The sequence below is a fragment of the Erinaceus europaeus genome, chromosome X, assembly GCF_950295315.1.
Source record: "Erinaceus europaeus chromosome X, mEriEur2.1, whole genome shotgun sequence".
Lineage (NCBI taxonomy): Eukaryota > Metazoa > Chordata > Mammalia > Eulipotyphla > Erinaceidae > Erinaceus > Erinaceus europaeus.
In genome coordinates this window covers 1,699,097-1,727,081 of record NC_080185.1, presented here as the reverse complement: position 1 = coordinate 1,727,081, position 27,985 = coordinate 1,699,097, and the positions used below count along the sequence as shown (strand labels likewise).

At 54.5% G+C, this 27,985-nt stretch overlaps 1 protein-coding gene across 2 annotated transcripts in view; it reads right to left on the bottom strand.

Moving 5' to 3' along the window:
• Positions 1 to 272: 272 nt before the first annotated feature.
• MECP2 (methyl-CpG binding protein 2) overlaps positions 273 to 27,985 on the bottom strand; it is a 52,683-nt gene continuing 24,970 nt past the window's right edge. For both annotated transcript variants that reach the window (XM_007534858.2, XM_007534859.2), the window contains 2 exons: positions 2,286 to 2,606; positions 273 to 1,489 (listed from right to left, as the gene is read on the bottom strand). In XM_007534858.2, coding sequence (XP_007534920.1) covers positions 406 to 1,489; positions 2,286 to 2,606 — 1,405 coding nt within the window. In that variant the 3' untranslated portion in view covers positions 273 to 405. The remainder of the gene's footprint in view (positions 1,490 to 2,285; positions 2,607 to 27,985) is intronic.

Here is a 27,985-nt window from a genome sequence, read left to right as displayed (position 1 = left end):
GGGGGCATCCAGTCAACTGCTCTCTGTCCCTAACGACCACGCAGGACGGGGAGGGTGAGAGGGGAGGTGCAGGCGCACCCTAAGAAAAGCCTGGGTCAACAGCTTGTCTGGTCAGTAGTGTTTGCAGCAAGCCTTGTTGAAGGAGCCTAGTTTAGAAAAGTGCAAAGCTACTTCTGGCCCTGGTTAGGTCTTCAACCTGACTGTGCTTGTCGGTAAGAAAAAACGTCCCCAATGCTCCAACTACGCCCACCCTGAAGCCACGAAACTCTAAGTTTACTGAAAGAAAAAAAAATATTTTTTATTTCAGTTAATCGGGAAGCTTTGTCAGAGCCCTACCCATAAGGAGAAGAGACAACAGCTGCCGTTATTCTTGTTGGTTTGCTTTGCAATCCGCTCTGCGTAAAGTCAGCTCACTCTCTCGGTCACGGGCGTCCGGCTGTCCACAGGCTCCTCTCTGTTGGGCCTCGGCATGGAGGGCGAGACAATGTCTTTGCGCTCCCCCTCCCCTCGGTGTTTGTACTTTTCTGCGGCTGTGGCGGCAGCGGCGATTGCGGGCTGAGTCTTAGCTGGCTCCTTGGTGCAGCCATCGCTCTCCAGTGAGCCTCCTCGGGGCATCTTCTCCTCTTTGCAGACACTGCTGCTCAAGTCCTGGGGCACGGGGGGGCTGGTGGGGTCCTCAGAGCTCTGGGGCTCGGGCGGGGGCGGGGGCGGGGGCGGGAGGAGTGGCACGGGTGCCTTTGGGGGCTCTGGGTGGTGGTGGTGGTGGTGGTGCTCCTTCTTGGGGGGCGAGGCGGCGCTGCTACTGCGCCCCTTGGGGCTGCTCTCCTTGCTTTTCCGGCCGGGGCTCTTGCAGGTCTTCAGTCCCTTCCCACTCTTCTCGCCGAGGGTGGACACCAGCAGGGGCTTCACCACCTCCTTCACCTCGATGCTCACCGTCTCCCGGGTCTTGCGCTTCTTGATGGGGAGCACGGTCTCCTGCACCGACCGGATGGAAGACTCCTTCACAGCTTTCTTCTTGGCCTCAGCGGCAGCGGCCGCCACCACACTGCCTGGCTTCCGGCCACGTTTCTTGGGAATGGCCTGGGGGTCAGCCTCCGCTTTCCGCTTCCTGCCAGGGCGCTTGATCACCATGACCTGAGTGGACGTGGTGGCCCCACCCCCCTCGGCCCTGCTCCCTGGCGAAGCTTGAAAAGGCATCTTGACCAACAGCTTGCCGGGACCTTTCTCCAGGACCCTTTTCACCTGTACGCCCTCTGACGCTGCTGCCTTGGGCCTCGCGGCGCCGCTCCCTTTGGGGCGTCCCCGACCTCTGCCAGTTCCTGGAGCTTTGGGAGATTTGGGCTTCTTAGGTGGTTTCTGCTCTCGCCGGGAGGGGCTCCCTCTCCCAGTTACCGTGAAGTCAAAATCATTAGGGTCCAGGGAGGTGTCGCCTACCTTTTCGAAGTATGCAATCAACTCCACTTTAGAGCGAAAAGCTTTGCCCTGGGGACTGTGGAAACAAACAGAGAGAGACAGAGCGTGGTCAGAAGCCTCCCTAGCAGTGTCAGAGGAGGGGCAGAGAGGAGGCACTCGAGTCTCCAGCGGGAGAGGAGTTGCCTGGGCAAAGCAGGGGCAGCTCAAGCTAGTGGTGGACCCCAGGGCACACACTGCCCGCAGAGCCTGCTCTGACGCCACGGCAGCTTGGCGCTGTCGTCTGGACGTGTGCGGGGTGCTGTCCATCCGATAACCCCCAGGGTGGCTCAGCAGGGCGGCAGCAAGCGTGAGGCCAAGTGCAACGGTCCTTGGGCCATGCTGAGCTCCTCCGGACTGTCTGAGGAGCAGAGCTGAACTGAAATGTCTGCCTTCATCCCCGACTCGGAAAGCTCCCGGGCTTCAGTAGAGAACACCCAGCTATCGGCCCCCAAGTGGCCAAACGCACAGGAGCCAGCCTGCCTGTGCCCGAGACCCACCAGAGCATCACCCTCGCCGCCAGCTGCGAGTGGACTGAGCCTGGTCCTCTGGCTCAGGCACACAAAGAGCCCCTGGATGAGGCCCCGGAAGATGGAGGTTCAGCAGCCTCCTGAGCCTAGGCCACTCAGCACAGCCCCCTGGGGTCCTGCTGCTGCTGGCCCATGACCAGAGGGGCCTTGAAGGCCACCCCCTCAGGCAGCAGCCTGACACAGCAGGCCTGCGCGCATCTGGTCACTCCCGCGGCCCCCCAGCCTGAGTGCGCGCTTGCCGGGTCAGCGAGCGGCAGAGCGCTTAGCCCCGCTCCCCCAGCAGACACAGCGTTCACCCCTACTTACTTGATCAAATACACATCATACTTCCCAGCGGAGCGACCCGACTTCCTTTGCTTCAGCTTTCGGGTCCAACCTTCGGGCAGGGTGGGGTCATCGTACATGGGCCCCCGGTCTCGGATGATGGAGCGACGCTGTTTGGGGGAGGCAGAGGCTTCGGGGACGGCCAGGGCTGAGCCCGTTCCCTCCGAGGGCTCAGCAGAGCGGTGGGCCGGAGGCTGTGCAGGCTCATGCCTGCCCTCTTCTCTCTTCTCTTTCTTCACCTTCTTCAACTTCAGGGGCTTGTCCTTATGGCTCTGGAGATCCTGGTCTTCTGATTTCTCCTCCCTGAAGTGTTAAACAAGCATGTAAGTACCCCACAGAACACACTTACTGCTCCAGGAGACAGGACAACCCTTACCTTCCCCTCCCCGCCAGGAAGCCCAGCCCCAGATTTCTTAGAGGTTTCAGGCATGCGGCTGTCGCCACCAGCAGACCCCAGGCTGTGTGGGTTTCCCGGCAGACTGTCCAACAAGAGGAGGGAGCTGCCCACCCAGTGGGGCTGGTGCTTGCCCGTGAGAGCCTAGGCATCTGCTTCTCTCCAGCCTGTCTCTGTAGAAAGCAGCCCTGGACCCAGCACCCCCCGCCCCTCCCAGCGGACGCACAGGCTGAAGCAGAGTCTACACCCTGGCCTCAGCATGCCCAACACAGACCCGAGCCGGTGACACCGGCACCCTGCACCCCAGTTTCCACCATCGACGATGGGGACCACAGTCCCCACAGAGGACAGGCACAAAGGCACTCTGGAATCGCAGCTAAGTGGGGTTCTGCCCCAACAGAGAAGGCCAGCAGCAAGGTGGCAGCCCTTTCTGCCGGGGCCGACGGAGACAGCACCGACTCCGCTCCGGCCACTCCCACACAAGTGGCAGGACCTGCTGTCTGCCGGTCTCTCGGCCGCGCCTCCTTCTGGAAAGGGTAAGCCTGTTCCTGCCTGTGGCGCGGCGAGCCAGCTGGCTCCTGTCAGCCCCGGTCAGCACACTGTAGCTTGCCTCCCCAAGCCACTTCCCCTCTGGTCTACACCGAGGGCAGGCAGCGCGTCGTGAGTCACTGACGATGGCTCACCGGGGCTCATTCCCCAGTGGGGTCGAGCCTCAAGACAGTGATCTGCTCCCCGATGCACAGGGCATGGTTTCCGGCTAGTAGAGAGGTCCCTCGCTTGTTTCTGGGAAGCACCATGCAGGCCTCGGGGATAGCGCCCAGGACAATTCCTTCTAGAAACCACCTCCAAAGAGACAGGCCAGGAAGGCAAAACAAGAACTCGTCATGTTGCCAGCTACAACAGGACTGTCACTAGCCTACAACTACCGACAGCTCAGACCTCGCAAGCAGGGGGCTTTGTGCAGAAGCAGGGTGCCACCGAGCACAAGGCGCGACCCCCCTCCCCATGGAGTGGGGGGGGGGGCATGTAGTGTGTACTGACTGTGGCGAGTGGCGTGGCGAGGGGCCTCGAGGAAGTCCCAGGAAGAACGAGCGTGCTGGCTACTGCAGGCAAGGGTGGGGTCCTGGGCACGCAGCCTCAGCTTGCCTTTGGAATCATGTTCAGAGCTCACTTCGGCAAAACCAAAGGCAAAACCCCATCATGCTGGACGCCGACAGAAACAAAGGAGCAGTCCGGCAAGCTGAGAAACGTGATTTCCGGTCACGCTGACTGCAAGCTCCAGCTAAGGTCAGAGGTGAGAGCCTCGAGCCAGGGCACTCACTGTGCGTTTGAGCAGGGAGCCTGGCTGGTTCGGGGGGATGGGTGCTTCTGGATCTGGGGTGGCTGTGGTGAGCCTGCGATGCAGAGAGAAAGAACACCAGGGGCAAGTCACATGGCTCTGAGGGCAGGACAGTTCCGGCAAGCAGCCAGGACATGGGGGCACATGAAGAGGCACGCTGGTCTGCTTCCGAGCGTGATGGAAGGTAGCAGGCGCTTCCAGCAGGCGACGGGGGAAGGGCTCGTCCGAGGCTCGGGCGAGCCGTGCGTGAAGAATGGGCTGCAAACGGACCCGTGCTCAGGCAGCAGCACCGGTGTGGCCAGGGTGGGGGCACAGCCAGGTGGGGGGGTTGCCGAGTGGGGACAGAGAAGGGCTGTGAGAGTGAAGCATCGAGACCAGGGGTACACAGGACGCGCTTCTGGCCATATCCACACTCACAAACTCAATGGCTCCCAACTACAGAGTGAGGTTGCCAGCTGCGCCCAAGGTCTGAATCAGGCCTAAGTGAGGCAGTGGGAATTTCAGTTTTTTAAACTTTAACTAGAGCACTGCTCAGCTCCTTTCTTTTGCTCCCGGGGTTATTGCCGGGGCTTGGTGCCAGCATTACAGATCCACCACTCCTGGAGGCTATTTTTTATTCCCCATTTTATTGCCCTTGTTGTGTTCGTTATAGCTGTTGTTGGATAGGAGAGAGAGAAATGGAGAGAGGAGGGGAAGATAAGAGAGGAGGAGAGAAAGACAGACACCTGCAGACCTCCTTCACTGTTTGCGAAGCGACACCCCTGCTGGTGGGGCGCTGGGGGCTCAGCTCCGGTTTATGGTAGTGCTGGGGATCAAACCTGGGACCTTCGGTGCCTCAGGCTTGGAAGTTTTTTTTTGTATGACCACTGTGCTATCTCCCCAACCCTTAAAAATGAACATTTAGGGGCTGGATGGTGGTTCACCTGGTTGAGCACACGTTACCTGCACGGGGAAAGCTTTGTGAGTGGTGAAGCAACGTGGCAGGTGGCGCTCTCTCTCTCTCTCTCTCTTTCTCTCATTATTTATTTATTTATGAGAACGTTAGGAGGAGAGAAAGAGCCAGACATCACTTTGGTACATGCGCTTCCAGGGATGGAACTCAGGACCTCATGCTTGCACACCCACACCACTGCACACCCCCCCCCCCACTCTGTCTCCTTCTCTATCACCCCCTTCCCTCTGGATTTCTGGCTGTCTATCCAATAACTAACTAACTAAATAATTTTTCAAATGAACTTTTAAAAGCACTAAAACTTTTATCTCTGTCTCATTCTGGTCCTTTGAAACTGAAATTACTGGAAGCCACTGACAGCAGGTGACTCACTTCTGCGCAGAGGGCACACAGGCATTTGTCACTTGTCTATCTGAAGACAAACAGCACTGCCCACAGAGAAGCCTAGGAGCCACTCTGCTGGGCCTGGCATGGAGGATGCCCCCTTTCTTCATTCTCCCACAAAGAAGACCACACGTGTCACATCCACACTCTTGAGGCTACAAGCTAGGCCTGACCTCAGAACGGAGGCCTCTCAAGGTGCCAGAGGCAGCTGTGGGCCAGTGTGTGCTGAACTTCTGCACTGAGGAGACCCTGCCAGGTGCCTGGAGGCCAGGGCACAACTGGCATCACCCTTCAAGCGCTCACAGTAGGGCAGAGGAAAAAGAGGTACTGGAACTGGTGACCCCTGGCCTAGCACGGGCACAGGGAGGGTTCCCTGGGGCAGGCAGCCAGCCAGAAAGACCAAGGCCTCCATCCTCGGTCATACCTCCGCTTGCCACTGTGCCCCGCGCACTCAGAGCCGGGAGTACGGGCAGCGGCTACACCAGGCGGCCCTGCCTCCCAGAATGGCTGTGAGCAGCAGCCAGCCCTGTGCTCTCGGGAGCAGAGGCAGAAGGGGTGGAGGGGGCGCAGAGGAGGTGAAGGGGACGACGGGAAGAAACGGAGAGGTACAGGGAGGAGGAGCAGGCCCAGCTGCAGGAAGCCTCAAGTGAGGCTGTGAAGAGACGGTACAAGGGAGACTCCTATCCCGGTGAGGCACAAGTGGGGACGTGGGGATGGTGATGGAGGCTGCAGTGGAAGTGCCAGGAGCTGTCCGATGGGAACTAATGGAGCAGCACCGTGGGGCAGCTTTGAGAGGCAGCTGCAGACATGCCGGGTGAGTGTGTGCTCACGCCCCTTTTCTCATTAAGAGAAAAGGCAGGGGGCCTGGCACAAGCGCCTTCTTTCAGGAGCGTTTTCTTTTCTTTGTCGTGTCTTTGTTACGCATTTATTTAGAAGAAAGAAGAGAGAGAACTCAAGCACTGCTCTGGCACATAAAATGCCAAGGACTGAACTTGGGACCTCATGCTTGAGAACCCAGTGCTTCATTCTCCTGTGCCACTGCCTGGCCTGTGAGTGGGGTGTCTATGATGTCGGGGCCACATGGAATGTAGCCCACTGCGAGTGTGGATTAAGAAGGCAGCAGGCTAGTCTCAGATCTGAACAAGTCCCCGGCAGAAGGCAGCCTTGCCCAGGACGGTGCTAACTTGACCCCGACAGATGGAGCGGTGAGCGCTTTGTGTAGGAGCAGGCACAGCACTGCTGGCGACTCCGCCAGGCCTTGCTGTACCCAGAGGTGGTTTTTCTGGGGGTGTGCAGTAGCGTACCTGGCTCAGTGCGCACATTACCATACACGAGGACCCAGGCTTGAGCCCCTGCTCCCTACCCGCAGGAGGGATGCTGCAGGTGTCTCTGTCTTTCTCCCATCTCAATGGTTTTGTTCTAGCAACCAAAATAGGAGAGGGGGGGGGTAATGGCTGCCAGGAGTGGCATTCATAGTGTAGGCACTGAGTCCCAGCAATAACTGGTGGCAATAAAATAAAATAGAAAGGAAAAAAGTGAGAGAGAGAGAGAGAGAGAGAGAGATAGAGAGAGGTTTTTCTGGAATGCTCTGCTCACCCAGTTGTCAAAGCTGTGTACCCAGCCCAACTGCTACCAGAACTCCTATTTTGACCTGGCGGTATGCTGAACACAAGCTTTCCCCAGGAGTGTACACCATCACATCGAGGCAGAAAAGCCTTCAAAATACTTAGAGTATCAGGCAAGGACGGACGGCGAGTAATATAAACACCCAGTGCCTTTGCTGCTGGAATGAACACACGGCCAGTTCCTGCCCGGCTCTGGGGAGGGGAAGTGGAGCCTCAAGAATCCTGCTTTCAGGCCGAATCATCAAGTCCCTGGGGGCCCGCTGGTGAGAGGAGGCTGCAGTAACCCTGCTCCAGCACACGGTGGGGTGCCGGGCGGCCCGGGGAGGGACTGCTCCCCAGTAACATCCTTAGAGCAGAGCCACTGGAAGGCCAGCTAGCGACACCCAGCCAGGAGAAAGCCTGAAGCCTAGGGGTTTTCACTTGCACAGGGCTCCTGGGCCCTCCAGAGGGCGCTCGAGAAAACTTGTGGAGTCCTAGCAACAGCTGACCTTTCCCAGCTCCTATCAGGTTTGCACAAAACCCATTTCAGGACACGGCACCTGTCAGCACTTCGCGGAACGGCACAGAGTCTGAGGACCACAGAGCGGAGGGCAGCGGAAGGGTCGGGTGCTGGTGAGGTCTTCGGGTGAACCGGCAGGGGCTGCAGCAGCCCCTCTCGGACCCGAGGAGTCAGTCCTGGTGGCGGCGGGGTGAGATGCCAGCTCCGGCCACCTGCAAGACGTGAAAGGCCCCACGCCCGGCCCAGAGAGAGTCTCCAGGGCCTCTGGGAGTGCCCGGGCTTCAGCTCAAGGCTGCAGTGGCTGCACGCTGAGTCCTGTGCACTCTTTAATTCCCTGCGTTTTAGGTATCTTGAAAGCTGAAGTGAGCCGACGTCTGCCAACCGAGACAAGCTGCGCAGGTCACGCCATCGACAGTGGGGCGAAGCCAGCACTGCCACTGAGTGTAGGCAGCGGCACTCCAGAACTTAAGCACTGAACTCCCACGCCTCGGCACATGCTCAAGAGCTCAAACGGGGCCCGGGCAGACACGTGCAAGCCGACGTGCCCAGGAAAGAGGACCCAAGCAAACAGGTGGGCCCACTGTATCCAGTTAGTGAGCCAGCTTTGCCCAGGAAGGAAGCTGTGGCCCAGCCGTGACAGGGATTAGCGGACCGTGTGTGAAGCCAGCCAGCCCCCAACAAGATACCCGCTGTATGGAACCACTTCCGCGGAGTGCCCCAAGTGCCAAATGTATAGAGCTGGCCAGGTCAGCCCCTGCCAGGGGCCGGGCTACCGGCACAGGGTCGCTGCCGAGTGACGACCACGCCCTGGAGAGCCAGAGGTGGCTGCAGGGAGTGTACTGAGCTGTACACTGTAAGTGGATGAACTTCATGGCGACCGGAATCCTATGCCACCTTTTTCATGTGGCGATGAGGGTTGAATCCGGGCCCTCACATACATGCTCTTCTGAGCCAGCTCCCCAGATTGCGGGGGTGGTGGTGGTGGTGGTGGTGGTGGTGGCGGTGGCGGTGTGTGTGTGTCCATCCACCAGGGCTTCGAGTCTACACAATTCCACTGCTCCCAGTGAAATTTTTCCCCCCAGTTTTGCAGATAGAGGGCAAGAGACAGAGAGAGAAGACATACTGCAGCACAGTTTCCATCACTCGTGAAGCTTCCTCTCTGCGTGCTGCCCCCAGGTGGCAGCACGGCTCAAATGTGGGTCCTGAGAGAGGGGAGTGGTGCTGCCCATGCTGCTTCCACATGGCGCCAAGGAATGGGACCCACAAGGAATGGGATGCACACTGTATTCAGTTCCACGCTGAGTACAGTGGGCATCCTGCTCACCCTCCTGGGTCTGCGGAAAGGCAGAAGCCCCAGTGAACACGCAGCCCTGATGCCCATCTGTAAGCTGCCAGGCTGGGGGCCTTGGCTGCAAGACCAGACCAAGCCAACCTACTGCTGCCCCTCAAGCCCCAGGCATGCAAACCGTGAAAGCAGGGCAGAACTCAGTCTGAGAGCTGGAATGACTCGCCCTAAAGCCCTGCGGAAGCTGCTGGTTATAAACGATGATGGTGTTTGATCCAACCTCATTAAACGTGTGATCAGCTAGATAGTGTTGCTTTGCACGTGCGTACACAGTTCAAGCACAGCCCCGCAGCACTGAGGGGAAGCTTCGGTGCTGGAATGCCCTGCCCTACCTGGAAAGGTCAGCCTGGAGGGAGGAAGCCCTGGTGATGATGAAAAAAAGATCATGTGAAACTATACATCAGAAAATTCGGGGCTGGGTGGTGGTGCGCCTGGGTAAGCGCACACATCACTGTGTACAAGGACCCAGGTTTGAACCTCCACTCCCCACCCACTAGGGGGAGGTTTCATAAGTGATGAAGCAGGTCTGCGAGTGTCTCTCTCTATCACCCCCTCCCCTCTCAATTTCTCTCTGTCCTGTCAAATATTATAGGGGAAAAAGGGGGAGGGGGAACGGCTGCCAGGAGTGGTGGGTTTGTAGTGCGGGCACCGAGCCCCAGCGATAACCACGGAGACAATAAAGTTCAATTCACCACTAGCAGCGCAGGCCACGCCTGCATCACCACTAGCCGACTCCAAACATGTCACCAGCCCCAAGCTTTTGGTAGATGTATGTCTTCTGCTCTCAGGTCTATAACTCTACCAAACATATATAACAATGACTGCTGTTTTTATTGCCACCAGGGTTATTGCTGGGGCTCAGTGCCAGCACTAGGAACTTACCACTCCTGGAAGCCGCCCCCCCTTCTCTTCTATTTGACAGGACGGAGAGAAATTGTGGGGAGAGGAGATAGGGAGGCAGAGATAAAGACAGACTTGCTTCACCCTTCATGGAGTGTACCCCTGTAGGCAAGGAGCGGGGCTCGAACCTGTGCTCTCAACTGGGTGCGCCACCGGCCAGCCCCCCCATCGTAATTATTACGGGCACCAGAAGATAACTGTGTCAGTACAGCACATGCCTCGCTATACATAAGACCCTCGGTTCAAGTCCCAACACTACATGGGAGCACCCTGGAGGGCACCAGGCAGAGCTGTGCGGATGGCGGGGTGGTGCTGCAGCGCCTCCCCTCTCTCAAGAAGAAAGGAGTGCAGGGCCAGGCGGCGGCACACCAGGCTAAGCACACACATTACAGTGCACAAGGACCCGGGTTCGGGCCCCTGGTCCCCATGCAGCAGGGAAGCTTCCCAAGTGGTAAAGCAGGGCTGCAGGTGTCTCTATCTCTCCCCCTAACTCTTCCCTGCCCTCTTAATTTCTATCTCTATCCAATAATTACTAAATAAAATTTAAAAAAAGAAGAAAGGAGTGAGAGGCCTGAATTGACTCGCTGCTACTACATTCAAGTCCTCATGCTTTGACGGCCATTCATAATGATGCGGATACATAAACTGAGTGACGTGATTTGTAACCACACTGACTTGTAGTAACTGCCAGACCGTATGGGAACTCCATGTCTACTCTCTAATTAGAGCCAGACTCTTCCCAGAGCTTCCTTTGGGGTGAAAGGACACACAGTGGAAGGAGACAGCATAAAGTGAGGGCAGAAACCGTTTCGGGGGGGAGCGGAGCAGGTAGGGCAGGCTCTGAACACAACCTCACAGCCAGGAGGGCTCACCTCAGCAACTCACACACCACTGGCGAATCCTCCCGCAGTGTCTCCTACATGCCACGTGAAACTTGTGCAAGGATTGGGCGGCAGCACACAGGCTTCTTTGTAATATTTTACTTATTTACTTAAATGAGCCCTGTTCAGCTCTGGCTGATGGTGGTGCCAAGGGGCTGAACTCAGGACCTCGGAGCCTTGGGCAGAAGAGACATTTGCAGACCCTCCTGCTGTCTCCTCAGCTCAAGGCCAGGTTTCTCAGACTGACAGTCACTCATGAAATCACAGTCAGATGACCCAGGAGGACCAATCTGGAGCCAGAGAAGTTCTGGAAGTGGACACCATGGGGCCTTTGTTACCTGAGCTGGGGGCACTGCTACTGGGGTGCTCAAGTTGATAGTGTCACCACCCACAGTCTCCACAAAGGTGGCCATAGTGGGAGCTGGGCAGATGAGGCCGGATGGGAAAGGCCAAAAACAGAGCCCTGCCCAGCCGTTCCTTCCCTGCACACTCTCCGCCTTCCAGTTCTCCTTGCCCCCAGCTGGCTCCCCACAGTGCCCATACGACGGGCTAGACATTTGCCAGGGTCACGGCGGCCCGGGGTTCCCATACCGAACACCCAGTCTTCGACAGGCCCTGCCGGCCTTGGCAGTCCCTTCTACCACTGCTCCTCCTGCGCTGGCCCCGAGCTTCGTGTTCCTCACGCAGACGAGACATGCGAACTCTGATCAAAATCTCAGCTGCTTCTACCGGAGAACAGAGTACCTGCCTAGACATTTTCTGAACAGACACAACATGCATTAGGGGAGAAGTGGGACAACAAGGAGACCGCTGCTAACAGAAGAGGAAGCTCGGGGCCAGGTGGCGGCGCCTGCCGGAGCGCGCACGGCACACCGCACAAGGACTCAGGGTTCAAGCCCAGTCCCCCCTGCAAGGGGAAAGCTTTCTGAGTGTTGAAGCAGTGCTGCAGGTGTCTCTGTCTCCCCTCTACCTCCCCCTTCCACTCAGTGTGCATCTCTATTCAATAAATACATAAAATGCAAAAAAATAAGAGTGCGAGAGGGAGCAGCTGGCCCAGTACAGGGCCTCCGGGACTAGCCTGGGAGAGTGCCCTGGCGTCCATCACAGACTGTGCTGCGCATGAGCGTGGGTCACCCTGTGCCCGCAACCTGACTAGGTCCCTCCACGCTGACACCTCAGCCCACTGAGATCATAAGCACTGCCGAGCAGAGGGACCCTGGAGGCTCTGCCGCACAGAACTGGGGCAAGGACCTGCAGCATCCAAGGATAACTAGCTGAAGGGCTGCTTTCTGGGGAACAAACGGTGCAGAAGCTCACGAGTGCCACAGGGGAAGGCAGTGACAGGTGGAGGGTTTCCTAGGCACCTGCAGGAGCAGGGGCATGGGGTACACCCAGGAAGCCCGACATGGATCTAGATGAGATTCGCTTGTCTTCGCTGCTTCTTCTGCCCCATCTGGGTGGCTGATGACAGGTTCAAAGCCCCCGGGACACTCTGGGGAGACAACAAAGATCAGCAAAGCAGACACCTTTCCACGTGTAAACACTAAGTGGGCATAGAGCACAAGGGAATTGAATGTCAGCAGGGAAAGGCTCTGGGAGCAGCTCAAGTGTGTGTGTGTGTGTGTGTGTGTGTGTGTGTGCGTGTGCGTGTGCGTGTGCGTGTGCGTGTGTGTGTGCGCGTGCGCGCCCACACAGATGCCTCATGGCCAGGGAACTCATCTCACGTGAGCGCTCACAGCTTCCTCACACAGAGGGAAGGTCATGAAGGGGAGACTTAGTCAAACCAAGGAAGAGTACAAACAAACCAATGGCACGGGGCTAAAGTCCAGTGACCTAGGGGAGAGTTCTGAGGGCGAAACATCAGGGAGACAGAGATCCACGTGTGCCCCACCACCAGAAAGAAGCCTGCTGGGAAGGTGGTGACACCCCAAGGCCCTTCCTGATGCCAGTTGGGTAATAAGCTGAAGAGGAAAGACTAGGTCGAAGGCCCAGGAGAGACAGGAAGGCCAGCTGGCCAGTCCTGGCTGCTCTTGAGGCCACAGGAGTTTGGAGCACTACCCCGTGCCTGCAGAGCCCCCTCACCAGCTCCAGACTTAGCCTGAGAAGAAGCCATCTCCCACCTGCTGGAGCAGAGAGAGAAACCTAGGTGCCAACCGCTGAGGACTGACGAGGCTACAGCCCTGCCCGCGGGGAGGAAGAGGGAAGGCGCCCAGAGCAGGCGCGCAGGCACCCAGGCGCGCAGAGGCCAAGACAGCCCGCTGTCCCGAAGCACACAGGGCAGCCAGCCAGCCAGTCAAGCCTGTACCAAGATGACAATAGTGACACGGAACTTGACTACATCATGGGCAAAAGAACAAAGGCAGGGTAGGACAGCCCAGGCCAGGGCACACTCTGCAAGGAAAGTACCAGCCACGGTGTTTCTGAGGACACATACTGGGTGAGAGCTGAGAGCTGAGATGGTCAAGCCGGGAACATGAAAGGGCAGATTCCCACTGAGAAAGAAACCACAGACCCAAGCACGCCATTATGGAGCTAATAAGTACATCGCAAACCAGCCAGAAGCAGAGTATACACGGCTGAAAAATCAAACTACACCAACGCTGAACGCAGACGAAAAAGACAAACGCTAACAAGCAGAGCAAAGCTAATAGCACTGGAAGAAAGACAAAGATAACCCAACACAAGGCTAATTCATGACTCTGGAATGGGGGGGGGGGGCAAAGAACGGAGCACAAGATGCCAGCAGAGCCAGCTCAGGACGGGCCTGGAGGGAGACAAGCGCACCTGCTCGACAGCACCCCCGGTGCTCCGGGGCTGAGGTGAAGAGCCGTGGCCGACTGCGCAGCCACTGCCGCTGCAGCTTCAAGGAGAGAGAGTTCCCTGGCACTGGCACTGCCACAGTGAACAACTTTCAAAGCGGACGCCTCAGAAGACCGGGCTTCAGAACAACTAGAAAGTTCGGAGGAGTTCAATGCAGTGGCAGGGAGCAGGGGTCCAGGAGCCTGCCACGTAAGGGTGAGGGTGCATAGCAGAAAGGCGAGAGGTCAGAGGTGAGGTCAGAGAGATGGGCAGACTGAAGGGGGTGAAGGCTCAGGTCACATGCTCTGACCCAGAACGTCCAAGGGGAGTCAGAGTGTGAAGGAAATGAGCTCAAAATGAGGCCAGACAGGTGAGGGACTGGCAGGGCGTGCGCAGATGAGAAGGGCACAGAGGGGAGGACGGCCCACGGGGCACCAGGGCTCGAGGTCCTGGGGTGGCTGAGGCCGAGTGGCCGGGAGCCCGCCTGTTTCCACGCGACAGACTCTGGGTTTTACTGCGAGCAGAGGGGAGTGACACCATCAGACGAGCAGCTGGAAAAAAAAAAAACAACAGCAGCTCTCTAGATCTGTTGGGGTGTGTGTGTTGGGGGGGGCAGGAGGAGATGAGAGAGGCACAGCAGAGCAGGCTCGGTCCGGGGTGCTGGAAGATTCTAGAGACCGATAAGGTGAAGAGAACAGGAGATAGTGGGTCTGGGCAGAGGGAGAAGCCAGAGTGACCCAGCCTGACAGAGCCTTGGCCACCCTGGGCACAGACACGATGGAAAACGGCCCTTGGAGTCCGAAAGCAGAAAGCGCATGGTGGGAGGGAACGGAGAACAGCCTCCAGTCTAGCTGTCCGGGACCCCAGGCTCACACAGGACCTCGCACACTGCCACCATTGCCAGCAGCCTGCAGCGGAGTGAGAGCAGCCAGGCAACACACGAGGCAGGCTGGGCTGGCACGCAGCCTAACGCTCTGCCCAGACCAGGCGGCAGGCCCAATATGGCTTGGGGATCTAGTTTGCAAACTATGGGCCTGAGTGAAAGGGAACATCTGTCATTTTTAGCCTACTATCACAGGCACAAAACAGGGCGAGTCCCCCACTCCCCTGAAGAGGCTAGAGGAGGGCCCTAGGGTGAGGCCAGGTGGCCAAATGACAGTGACTACGCCAGTCATGCTGCAGCTGGCAGAGAAGGGCGGGGCCCAGAGAGACGGAGGAGACTCACTCGCCACAGGCCTCGGCCACAGAGCGCTGCCAGGACGGGGTGGGGGGGGGGAGGCCCTGGGCAGAGCAGTGCGGAGGGCACAGCAGGCTGGCCAGGCCCAACATGGAGACTCTGAACTATATGTGGGTGACAGTGGGACTTGTGTGCGTGGGCTGGGGGTTGACAGCTGGAGGCACAGGAAGTCTGCGTCACCAGCAGAGCAGTGAGAGCCGGGCAGGGGTGGAGAGTTTCCACTGATGACCAGGCCCGGCCATTAACCACAGCAGGGGTGGCTGGCGCGGAAGTGGTGGGGTGACGGGGACTTGGGGCTGGGCTGGCTATCTCCACGCGCACTTCAGTCCCGTGGGACTGAGACAAAGCTCGGGGTTGCCACCGAACCTCAGAGAGGTAGGGGAGCCGAGCAGCTGAGGGCCCCAGTGTGCTGTGGCTGCGGGGGCTCCAGCACGAGGGGCCCAGAGGCGGGCAAAGAGCAGCAAGAAACCTTTTTTGGGAGTTAGGGAGTGGATCCTCAACATGGGGGCCGGACCCTTGGCATCACATGTGAGTGAGGCTCTGGTTCCCGCTCCCCTTCCAGTAAATACATAAAAGTAGAACTGCCTATGCAGAGTATTTCAGGATAACGTAAGGGAGGAAGTGCAGGCGGAAGAAAGGTGTAATTCTTAATGGCTGAGGGCGAATCAGGGAGAAGGGTGGCCACTAAGACAGCAGAAAGGGGCAGGATCCTGGGCCATGACACCAAGGGGAGGCAGGGGTGGCACCCTGGGTTACTGCTGGGGCCAAGTTTGATGCTAGGGACCGCGTGGCAGACAGAGGTGTGTGTGGGAGGGTCTGAGGTAGCAGGCAGGTGGAATGGTTGAAGTGGCAGAGCTCAAGACCTGTGGGCCGAGCGGCTGGGGCCTTGGGTGTGACAGCAGGAAGCATGGTCGGCGGCTTGGGTGCCTGTGGAGAGGACACAGGCTTGCGCTGGCTGCTCTTCTGATTCATCCTCTGTGGGGTGTGGGGTGCCAGAGCTGGTGAAGAGAATGGGAGGGAGGCAGGCAGGCAGGGAGGGGAAACAGCGAGCCACTCCCCTGCTTGCGAGGTAGGAAGTGCGCACACCCATGAGGAGCCTTCTAGGCAGAAACAAAACAAGCTTTCCCTTCCTCAGCTCCTGGCTCTCTGCTGCCGCCTAACGGGACGGTCCGGGACGCCAGCCAAGGACTGACCTGCAGTCAGCTGGGGCTTCAGAGATGGCAGCCACCTGGGCTAGGGTGTCGCCAACACCAGGGCAGGTTCTGCCCGGCTTACTTTCAACCAGGGTTCCGGGACCACCCGCTGGGAGACCAGCGGCTTGGGGAGCAGACACACCAGCAGAGGGTCTCCCAGATCAAGGATCAGGAGACAGTGTCCCTGGAACTCACTTGGTCTCACTCGCCACTCTCAGCTTCAGGGGAGCTCACTGCACAAATTCAGGAATGCAAGCAAATCTCCTACTAAAGTCTTAGCTCTCAGCTGGAAGCAGGAACCCCGTCTCCTGCCACAGTGTCGCTCACCAGGGGTGCACAGAGTGTGGACAGCCGAGGACAGGGAGAGAGCTCTGCCTCTGTAACGGGCCAATATAAATGAAAACCAAAGGGGAGGGGCAATGCAGCCACACTCAAGTTAAGGGCACATGCTACCAATGACCGTAATAGGAATTAAGCAGAAATTAGTAAAGGACAAAGAAGTCATTTTTAAGATTCGAACTTTTCATTTTTTTAACTCTCTTGCCAAAGCCCTGCTCAGCCTGGCTTGTAGTGGGGCTAGAGACCGACCCTGGGACATTACAGCCTAAGTAAGACATGAAAGTTTGTTCGCATAATCACCATGCTGTCTCCTTAGCTCTAAAACTTTTTTTTTTTTTTTTTTTTTTTTTTTTTTACCATTTTCTCTTTTTAAATTAGCTTTATTTATTTATTGGCTAAAGACAGCCAGGAATCAAGAGGGAAGAGGGAGATAGAGGGGGAAAGAGACAGAGAGATACGTGTAGCACTGCTTCACCATTTGTAAAGCTTCCCCTTGCAGGTGGGGGCTGGGGGCTTGAACCTGGATCCTGGAGAAGAGACTTGAACTCCACTCACAGCATCCTGGAAAGGGAGGAGAGGGCAGGGGCAGCTGGCGAGCAAAGTGAAGGCATGGACCCCTGCAGTGGCTCGAGGCTTCATGGCACAGCCCAGGGGGGCACTCTCAGCCCTACCACCACCTTTAGGCTGGAAGCGGAAGCCAGGGTCTGCTTGCTTACCCAAAAGGCCATTCTTCTAACACAGGTAAGGAGTCAAGGTGCTTAGCAGCCAGACACAGATTAAAAAAAAAAAAAGCCAAACAAGATGTTCACAATAAACCCCTTATGAGGTTTCCTAGAGACACGGCCTTTCCACCCAGTACCACAATTACTCAAACTCAAGCTATCGGAACAAGGCAAGATCAATTCTGGTTCTGTCTCCCCATTTCTGCTGGCTAAAATTACAGCCTCTGAACTGTTTATATGTGAATTCAGTGACAAAAATAACCCCAGAGAATTCAGAATGTACGGAGGGAAACACATATGCTTTCTATGTGATAAGCTCCTGGCATCAGCTGTTCAAAGAGATCTTGCCTCACTGAAAAAAATGTAACACGTGTAAGAATAAAAACAATGAACGACACAGCACACCACAGCCTATAACATCGGAGTCTTTCCTTTCCTTTTAGTGGAGGGCATCATAGCCTGACCAGAACAAAAACCATGGCTCTAAGCGTTACCACTGAGAAGGTCCAATTAGCCAGAGCATAACAAATGCCCTCGGTGACAGTCGCCGAGCAGGGAAACAAGTGGCCAAGCCGGATCCCAGGGATGGGGATGGGGATGGGGATGGGGCAGACATGTTTCCCAAGTATGGGAGCCCCCCCCCCCCCCATCGCTGCTCTCCCAGATACTGCCGCGGCCACTCAAGTTGAGGGGATGGGCCGAGTCTTGCTTGGGCAAATCACCTTGGATACTGAGCTCCAAGCCCCAAACGTTCTACCCCAGATGTCTACAGGGGGTCGAGTTGGGCAGTGGCAGCCTCTTCTCAGGAGTCAGTTCCTGGGGTCCTACCAAGCTCCATGCAAACCACGGAGGCCCCTCTCACAGGCAGGCTAACAGCACATCTGCTGGTGAAACACAACTGCAGAGGCTCCCAGCATCGTGAGAGTCCGTGCATCGGAAAGTCATGATGTCAAATGGCAACTCACGACTGTACACTTAACAGAGGGGTGGCTTCGGATCTCACCAATGTGGTCCACGCTTTCGTAACAGCAGGAACCCCCCAGTGCCCCCCTACCCCCCCCCCCCCGCTGACGGCACTCATCGCCCCTCGTGAGCACCTCTGGACGCAGGGCCCTTCCTCCTGGCCACACAGAAGCTGGTGCATCCGCATCTGAGAGGGCTACATTCTGCTTGGTCCTACAGCAGAACTCGCCCCTCCACCCGTCCGCTGTCCACCCACTTGTCTGTCTAAGCACTGGGGAGACAGGAGGGAAGAGGCACAGAACTCTCTGTCCTCGTGGGTTCAGACCAGCAGAGGGAACAGGGACAGCACAGGCACGGAGTGCAGGACAGGCCTGGACACAGCAGTGCGGCGGGGCCAGCCAGCTGAGGAGGTCACACTGGCGAGGAGTCTTGAGGAGGGGCAGAACTGGGGTCCCCGGCACAGAGAGGATGGGGAGAGCACAGAGGTCATCAAGGGATGGCTTCAGCCCAGTGGGAGAAGCAGTGGCAGGCCGCCCGCCCCGCTCGCCACCCTCCACTGCCCTCACCCACACAGCCTGGGTATCTGTCCCCATCGCCTTCGATGAACTTCAGTGCGCACCAAGTCGCCGGCTTCAAGCTCATCACCAGAGGACCTCTGACAGAGCTGGGTGGCAGGAGGGGACTCCCACACAGATGAATGGGGAACCACGCTCTGGCTGCTGGGGTAGCAGAAGAGCGCCAAATAGTGGAGTGGGACAGAGCAGACGGGCTGTAAAGGGGACGAGAGGGAGAGCCCAGAGGCTGCTGGGACCTGAAAGAGGCTCCAGGGTTAGCACAGACCTGGGCCAAGCAGCACCCCTCGCACATCCATGTGGCCACAGGACAGCAAGCGACGGAAAAGCCGGTGTGGGGCTGGCTGGCCCTCGACTCTGATCCACAAGGCTTGGCACCAACTCCTAGGTGAGGCTGGCACCGCAGGCACAGGTGAGTGAAGCACGCCGTCAGTGGCAAGGTGCCACTTCCTCCTACTGGCCAGATAGCAAAAGGTATTTTCTAAAAGACTCCAGTGGCTGGCAGCCCACCTCCTTCCGCTGTTCATCTTGCCCTGCCCTGCCCTTCCCCAGAACCCTCACTCCCAATCTGCCTCAGGGGAGAGCAGGGCAGCGTGCCATGGGTGCAGGCCTCTTGCCCCAGCCCGAATGGCTCTCCAGGGTCAGAGGAAGAAAACCAGCGTCGTGGAAGACGGATAAACTGTATCCCTAGAGGACAGGGAGAATAGATTTAGATTTCTAGAACCGAACAGAGCCGTAAAACAAGAAAGAAAATGGCCACAGCCGAGAAAGAAACAGATGCTCAAAGAGTTCAGAGAGTAAAAGCGAGTCTGCTACAAGTGCAGAACAAAAGCACGCCACGGGGCGTGACAGGACAGCAGGAAGGGATACATGTGCCCGGCACAAACAGTCCCTCCGTGAAGGCATGTCGGCCCCACTAGTGAATCTGGCCGGGGGAACCGACAGGTGAGGACAGACGTGCCCTCCCGTGCGCTCCGAGTGGAGAGAAACGAGACGGAGTTGCCAACAGCAGAGCTGTGTGCTCCCTGGCCCTGCACGCGAAGCAGAGGGCACACGTTTCCTGGCACAAGGAGCAGGTGCGGCCAACAGCAATGCTCACCTGTGAGGCCAAGGGGCGGAGACCGAAACTTACTTACACGCTCCTTTCGTAGAGGCTTGGCTCTTTGAAATGCTGGCCCTGACAGCCCAGGACGTGCACCAGTGGGCAAAACACTGGGCTTGCACGCATGAGGTTTCAAGTTCCATCCCCGGCATCGCGTGCGCCAGAACAAGGCTCTCGCGTAATCCAAGGTGAAGTGATAGGCATTCAAACCTTTCCTCCCCCTTGACTCAACACACGTCAAACTGCATCCAGGAAACAGGGCCAGGGGACAAATACGAGAACACACACTGCGTCCACGTGTGCACGGACCACTAACAAAGGGTCACTAGTATGGAACTGGGCTTTTGGTCATCACCAGGGTTTCACTGTCAGCAAAGCAGAGGAAAGACACCACGGTACGAAACCCTCCCTCAGTGTGGTGGGAGCCGGGCTTAAGACTGGGTTGTGCCCATGACAAACTGAGAGCACTAGCCAAGCGAGCTGTCTTGCTAGCCCCAAACTGTAACTTTTTATTAAAAATTAAAAAAAAACTTATTTAAGAGAAACTGAAAGGGGACGATAGAGAGAGGGAAAGAGACAGATACTCTGAGCACCAGGAGCACCCCTGCCCTGCCCTGCCCTGCCCTGCCCTGCCCAGCCCCTAATCACAACTTTCTATTCCACAATCCTAAGTTGAGTAAAGCAGGCATTTCCCATATTAAATCGAGTTCGATTTTTGAACCATTACTTACAGAGTCCAAAAATAAAGAAGAAAAAAAGCAAACCACTAATTTGAAAAAAGTCAACCGTATCTGCCAATCAATAACATTTCCACAAGAAAAGAATTACTCCAACACTCTTTTCTAATGTGTTACAAAGAAAATGTCATACGTGCAGAAGAATGTCAAAAGGTATACAAAGAACACCCCCCAAATCGTCACCCGGTTGGGCCCCTGCTGCTACCATCCAGGCAGCCGTCCGTCTGCCCGTGGACACATTTCCCAGTTGAGACAGCAACAGGCTCCACCCCAGACATTCTGCCTGTTACGCCGAAGCTCACTAGAGGGAAACTTGGTTTTCATTTTTAACAGAACATTTACATCCAGCAAGATGGCGACTCTTCAGGATATCACTTAGTGAGCCTCGTGTTGGCCAGACTCTCGTCAGGAGAAAAGATGCCACCACAGCCAAGGACTGTTCCAAGATGCCACTTCCCAGTCAGCCGTATTCACTCTCACTCTCAGTCTTGTGAGTTTTCAGGCCAGACAACTCTGGGGGGAGCGTCATTTTGTGGCAGCTGTAAACTGTATCCGGCTGACGCGGTGCTGAGCGCCTGCTCTGCTCATGGGCACACTGGCCACCATGCAGAAACTCTCAGGAGATGGTTGTTCTGATCTTTTCCCTTAATGCGGCTGATTTTCTGCCACTCAACTGTAGGCACTCTTTCTTACTTGGACACAAGAGCAATGTCAGATAGCTGACTTTCTACTTCCTATTCTCTTTCTTTCCTTCTTTCCTTCTTTCTTCCTTTCTTTCTTTCTTTTTTTGTCTCCGGGCTATCGCTGTGGCTTGGTACCTGCACTATGAATTCACTGCTCCTGTGGCCATGTTCTGGATAGGACAGAGAGAAACTGAGAGGGGAGGGGACGACAGAGAGGGAGAAAGACACCTGCAGATCTGCTTCACTGCATGTGAGGTGTCCCCCCTGTAGGAAACAGAGTGGGGACGAGGGAGAGAGAAGGCAGAGGGTCCCTGAAACACTAGTTAACCACTGTGAAGATGTCCCCCTGCAGGTGGGGACAAGGGACTTGAAGGCAACTCCCCGAGTACTGTGATGTGTGCATTCAACCAAGTGCACCACCACCCATCCCCATCTGCTCATTTTTAATTATTTATTTATTTATTTCCTTTATGTTGCCCTTGTTGTTTTTATTGTTGTTGTAGCAGTTATTGTTGTTGTCATCATTGTTGGATAGGACAGAGAGAAATGGAGAGAGGAGGGGAAGACAGAGAGGGGGAGAGAAAGACAGACACCTGCAGACCCGCTTCACCGCCTGGGAAGCGACTCCCCTGCGGGTGGGGAGCCGAGGACTTGAACCGGGATCCTTACGCCAGTCCCTGTGCTTTGTGCCACGTGCGCTTAACCCGCTGTGCCACCGCTCGACTCCCTGCTCATTTTTTAAATGGGCTCTTTTGAAGAGCAAAAACTTTAAATCGTAATGAAGTCCAAGTAATCCAGTTTCCTCTCTAGCAGTTAATGCTTTCTATATCCTAAGGAAACTCGATGTTCACATTGTGGAGGCACCCCACTGTGTTTCCTATGTCTGGAAGCTTTATACATGTAGCTTTTAAAGCATTCTGGTTTCTAATCCACCTTGAACTCTTTATTTTTTTAATTGCCACCAGGGTTATCACTGGGGTTCAATGCCAGCACTAAGAGTCCATTATTCCCAGTGGCCATGATTTCCTTTTGTCTTTTTCCTATTTTATAGGATAGGACAGAGAGAAATTGAGAGGGAAGGAGGACATAGAGAGGGAGAGAAAAAGATACGACACCTGCAGACCTGCTTCACCACTCATGAAGCATGCCCCTGAAGGTAGAGGGCAAGCAAGGGCTTGGCCCCTTGAATTATTTTCTTTGCGTGATGTGAGGCAGTGTCCTGGGTTAAACTCTCTGAGTTGGTTCTCAGAGAGATATGTTAAAGTCACTGCCCCGATACCAAGGACCAGGTGACACTGGTGTAGGGTGGGTCCCTAACCTAATGGCTGGTGTTTCTATGAAGAGACAGTCATGTGACGACATAAACACGCAGAACACCAGATGGCCAGCGAGGCTCTAGGTGTCCCTCCCTCTGGGTTTCGAGAGACACTTGAGTTTGAAGTCAACCAGTCCACACTTTGTGGCATTTGGTTGCAGGTTCATTTTTGTCTGGCATGAAGTTTTATTTTTTCTTCTTCTCCTTTTTATTCCCTTGTTGTTTTATTGTTGTGGTTATTACTGTTGTTGGATAGGACAGAGAGAAATGGAGAGAGGAGGAGGAAGACAGAGAGGGGCAGAGAAAGATGGACACCTGCAGACCTGTTTCAGCACTTGTGAAGCAACTACCCTGCAGGTGGGGAGCCAGGGGCTCGAACCGGGATCCTTCCGCTGATACTTGCGCTTTGTGCCACGTGTGCTTAACCTGCTGCGCTACCGCCCGACTCCCATGAAGCTTTTTCTATCAGCCAGAATTATTGGTCGCAAACATTTTCCTTCCTCCCACTGAAGTGTTTGAACTCCTCTGTTCAAAATCAAATGAATACACAGATTTAGAAAATAGCGGACTCTCTAACCTATTCCACTGAACTAAATGTTAACCTAATACCATGGACAGGCGGTCTGGATCTGATTATTTATTTATTTTGGGGGGCCACAAGGCTTGTCGCTAAGGCTCAGTACCTATGTGCCTCCACTGCTCCCGCAGCCACTGTTTCCTTCCTCCAGATAAGAGTGAGAGACAGCCATCATGGCGTCACTCTACTACTTGTGAGACTTCACGCATGCAGACGCTACGATGCGACGGCCAGAGGCTCGAACCTGGGACCTTTGGCATGTTGTGCGCTTTCTACAGGGTGAGGTAATGGAGTTGGTAAGTCAGGGACATTTTTTTTTTTGATTTTCTGGATAGGACAGAGATAGAGAGGGGAGGGGAAGACAGAGAGGGGGGAAGAAAGACACTTGCAGACCTGCTTCACCGCTTGTGAAGCGACCCTCCTGCACGTGGGGAGCCGGGGGCTCGAACTCGGATCCTTGCGCTTCGTACTATGTGTGCTTAACTCGGTGTGCTACCGGCCTGCCCCCCATAATACGTTTTAGAATCGGTTCATCGACTCTTTGTTTAAAGCCTGCAGTTATTACTGGGATGTTTAATCTAGGGATCAATACAAGGGGAGCTGACATTGTAAAGAGACTGAATCTCTTAATCCACAGCAGTGCTTTCAATTTTGCTATGCTGTATGATGTTCAGGTGTGAAGAGTGCACATTTTTGCCTTTCCTGTGACTTTAAAGGGTAATATGTTCAACATTTCACTGCTAACTACAATGTCTCTGTAGCTGTTGCAAATGTCCTTTTATCAGATAAGGAAGCTCCCTTCGCTTCCTAATCTTCTTGGTTTTTCTTATGGGTGGGCTTTAAATTCTCTCGAGTGATTTTTCTGTATTTGAAATGACTTATCCCCTTCTCTTAGTATGGTAAATTAGACTGGCTTTCCAATGTTAAGACACATGACGCTCCTGGCTTAGCCTCACTTGGTGAGATGTTTTCTCTTTATACTGGTGAGTGGGGTTGCTAATGTTTGATTGAGGTTTTCACATTTATGGGCATGAAGGGTACCGGCCGGGCATTTTTTTACGTAGTGCCTTTGCGTGATTTGGTATCGGACCCATAAAAACAAGCTACAAAGTGCTTCTTCTTCCTCTATTTTCAAAGAGCTTTTGTTTATATAAGGCTGGTGTTTTCTGTAAATATAATCTGCCTGATAGATCTTTTATTATTTGTTTACTAGATAAGAGACAAAGAGAAATCGAGAGGGAAAGGGGAGATAGCAAGGAAGATAGAAAGATAGCTATAGTCTTGGATGTGGCACTCTTGAGGCTTCCCCTTCCAGGTGGGGACTAGGGCCTTGAACCTGGGCCCTTGTACACTCAGCCGGGGGGGGGGGTGCCACCAAGTCCCCAAACTGGTACTCTTCCTTTCATCCTTCTTCTTCCTCTGGTCATCTCTGCAGCTTCCCCCATGGTGAGCAGGCCACTGGTTTCATTTCATAAATGTATAATAAAATCCACCAGTTAAACCTACCAGGGCTGGGTGCTTAAACAGTTTTCTTTTTGGTGGGAATTTCTTTCAATAATTCAATCTTTTCACCTGAGGGAGTGCTACTAATATCTTCTATTTCATATGTCAATTTCAATGACCAGTTTTTCAAGAACGTCTGTCCATCTCACCTGAACTGTCAACTTTATTCGGTCTTACCAAGTCCTCATAATGTCTTTATTGCTTCTTCTATGCAGTGCCAAGCAATGAACCCAACTACCCTCAGGCATGCAAGTACAGTGAGGGGTCTAACAAGTTGCACCATTCCCCTGTATTCCCTAGCCCAGTTTTTTTAATTTGTATTTTTACAGACAAAGAAGAGATACCAAAGCACAACTCCTAACATGCCCCGAGACCCTCGGCGCTATTCATGGTGCTCCCCTGTGGGCTCGGGCTCTGCCTTGCGAGCCATCTCCTGGGCCTCGTCTGTCTCATCTGTGTGTGGCGCTAGAACTGAACGTAAGGTCTCATGCTCACTCTGCACCCTACCCTGCCTCCTCCCCCAGAGCCCTTTAAGGTCTGAGGAGGCTTCAAGAACATTCCCCTCAATGCCCAAGACTAGATATTTGTATCTTGATCTTTTTATCTCGATTTGTTTAAAAAACCATCATCAGAGGACTATCAACCTTGGTGACGTATTCAAACTGTTTCTCTTCTGCATTTCCATCTTCTAGATTTCTGTTCATTACTTCCTTTTCTGTACTGAAAGTTTACTTTGTTCTTTTTCTGGTTTCTTTATTTTGTAGCATCTTTATTTATTGGATGGAGACAGGAAGAAATTGAGAGGGAAGGGGGGTGACAGAGAGAGGGACAGAGAGGGACAGAGAGACACCTGCAGCCCTGCTTCACTACTCACAAAGCTTCCCCCCACACCCCATTTAGGTGGGGACTGGGGTCTCGAACCCGGGTCCTTGTACATTATTAACATGTGCACTCAGCCAGATGTGCCACCACTTGGCTCCTTTTTTTCTTCTTTTTTTTTTTTTTTAAGATAATTATGTCTTCTACCTTTCTTGTTTTTAAATAAAATTAAGAGATATTCTCTCACTATGTTTTGTTAGTGCTTGGACCTGGCTGCTGGTGGTGCTGGAGAATGAACCCAGGACCTTTCTCAAGCAGCTCTGCAAAGCTATTTCTTCAGCCCCTTGAACTCTGCCAATTTTCCTTGAGCTTTCCTCTTTGTCATAGTAGTTTTGGAGGTGACCTGGGTTGACAAACCTACAGATGTTCTACAAGTGCAATTTCTTACCTCTTCAAGACGTGTCAGGCCTCCCCAAGTTCTCACCCCCTCCCCCAAAGTCCGCTGGAGCTCCTCCCGCAGCCTCGCCCCCCCCCACCCCCCCACCCCCCGCAGCTGGCTTCATCTTCTCCCTGTGCTTTGCTCCGCCCCCCAGGGGTGAGGTCATTTCTGTATTTTTGTTTTATACAAGTTTCCTTAGTCTCTCTGGAAGTTCTGGTTCACTGGTGATGAATTCCTATAACTGCCATTTTGTCTGAAGCCTGACAGGACAAACTATGCTTGGCTGGAGTCTTTTTCATTCAAACAGTAAGTGCGCCCTGCCAGTCCTTTCTGACCTTTACAGTTTCTGTAGAGAAATCGGCTAGAAGTCTTATGGGACCTGCTTTACAGATGACTCTCGGCTGTTTTCTAGCAGCTTTCAGAATCTCCCGACTTTGATCTTGGCCATTTTAATGAATAGCTGCTGCCTTGGCTAGTCTAGGTTTGGATTCATTTTGCTGAAGCTCTTCAAGCTTCTGGGGATGGTGGTGCGGTGCGGTGCGGTGCGGAGGCATTTCCTTCCTTAATTTGGGACAATTGTCAGCCAGCAGTTCATCATTGTCCCTCTGCTTCTCATTCTTGTACCCCGGATGCAAATGTCCTATTTCTTGCTGTCCTATAACTCTATACTATCTACATTTTTAGTGCTCCTTTCTCTTTGCTGCTTTTTGCCTTGGGGGGGGGGACCCTACTTTATTTTGATTTAATTTTTTTTATATTTATTTTCCCTTTTTCTGCCCTTGTTTTTTTACTTGTTGTTGTAGTTATTATTGTTGTTGTTATTGATGTTGGCATTGTTAGATAGGACAGAGAGACATGGAGAGAGGAGGGGAAGACAGAGGGGGAGAGAAAGACAGATGCCTGCAGACCTGCCTCACCGCCTGGGAAGCGACTCCCCTGCAGGTGGGGAGCTGGGGGCTCGAACCGGGATCCTTTCACCAGTCCTTGCGCTTCGTGCTACGTGTGCTTACCTGCTGCGCTACCGCCCAACTCCCAGCTTTATTTTGATTTGCTCTTTTCCCCCAGAGCGAGCCCTGCTCAGCTCTGGCTGATGGTGGTGCTAGGATTGAAGTGGCACTTTGGAGCCTCAGGCAGGAGTCTCTCGCAGAACCCCGGTGCCGTCCATCCCCGCCGCCCCACACCTTCACGTAGCCTTCCTACGGCCGTCCTGACTTGCTGTTCTGGTTTTTCCCTGAGAGCACAGCAGTGCAGATGGCTGCCGCGAAGGGAACCTGGCCCGATGGCGTGGACTGCTGAGCTGGATGTGAATGTCCCTCTGTCCTCAGCACTGGATCTGGGTTTATCTCTTCCACTGCTTCTCTGTTCGTCACATCCCTAGGATGGCTCTGCCACATGAGCTGTGGCTTTTGTTTTGCTGGCAGTGGTAGATGCAAACAAATCCACTGCCACACTGGCCAGAGAGTCTCTTGTACTTTCTTTCCTTAACCCACAGATCATTTAGAAGTGTGCTCGTCTTTTTCAAATATTGGGGTTTCTATTCTAGAAGCCCCTGCCCTCTTAGCCAGAGCACCGCTCAGCTCTGGCTTATGGTTGTCACGGACTGAAGCTGGGACCTCCGAAGCCCCAAACGTGCAAGTCTGCTGCATAAGCCACCCCGCCAGCTCCCTGGGCCGATTCCCATTATGATTTCCAACGCAATTACATTTTGTTCAGAGAGCATCATCTACAGGATCCCAAGCTTTTGAGACTAGTTTGATGACCCCGAAAAGAACAATTTGTTCAACTGTATCATGAAGAGAACGCACCTGTACCTGTTGAGCGGACTATTACTCCACAACGCCAATTAAGGCAGGGCGGCTGGGACATTCAGACCTCTACATCCCGGCTGCTGCTGTGCCTACTTTCGTATCAATTACTGAGAGAAGAGTGTTAAATGCCAAGTGGGCCTGGGGAAGTAGCTCGGCTGGCAGAGCACTGGGTTTGCATGCCTGCGGCTCCCCCAGTGCAGCATGTGCTAGTCGGACTCTGGCTGGGATTTCTCTGCTGTTCTCTGCCTCCTGTGAAACACTGTCTAGTAGGCCATGTCTGCTTTTTATCTCACTGTTGTCACTCCTGCTTGCCTATGCTTATTGTGTGCATGATACCCCTTTTGCTCATGCTTTTGTTTTCAACCTAGCAGTACGTTCAGATTGAAACTGTCTGGTTGCTTGTTTCCTGAGGCAAAATCTGAAATAATTTTATCCTGAAAGAAAATTGACTTTTGTTTCATAGTTATTGCAACAGGGAGTAAAACCAGTCTTACTATCTTAAAATACAGAAAAGTGAATGTGCAGTTTATAAACGAAGGCCTCAGAAATCAGCGT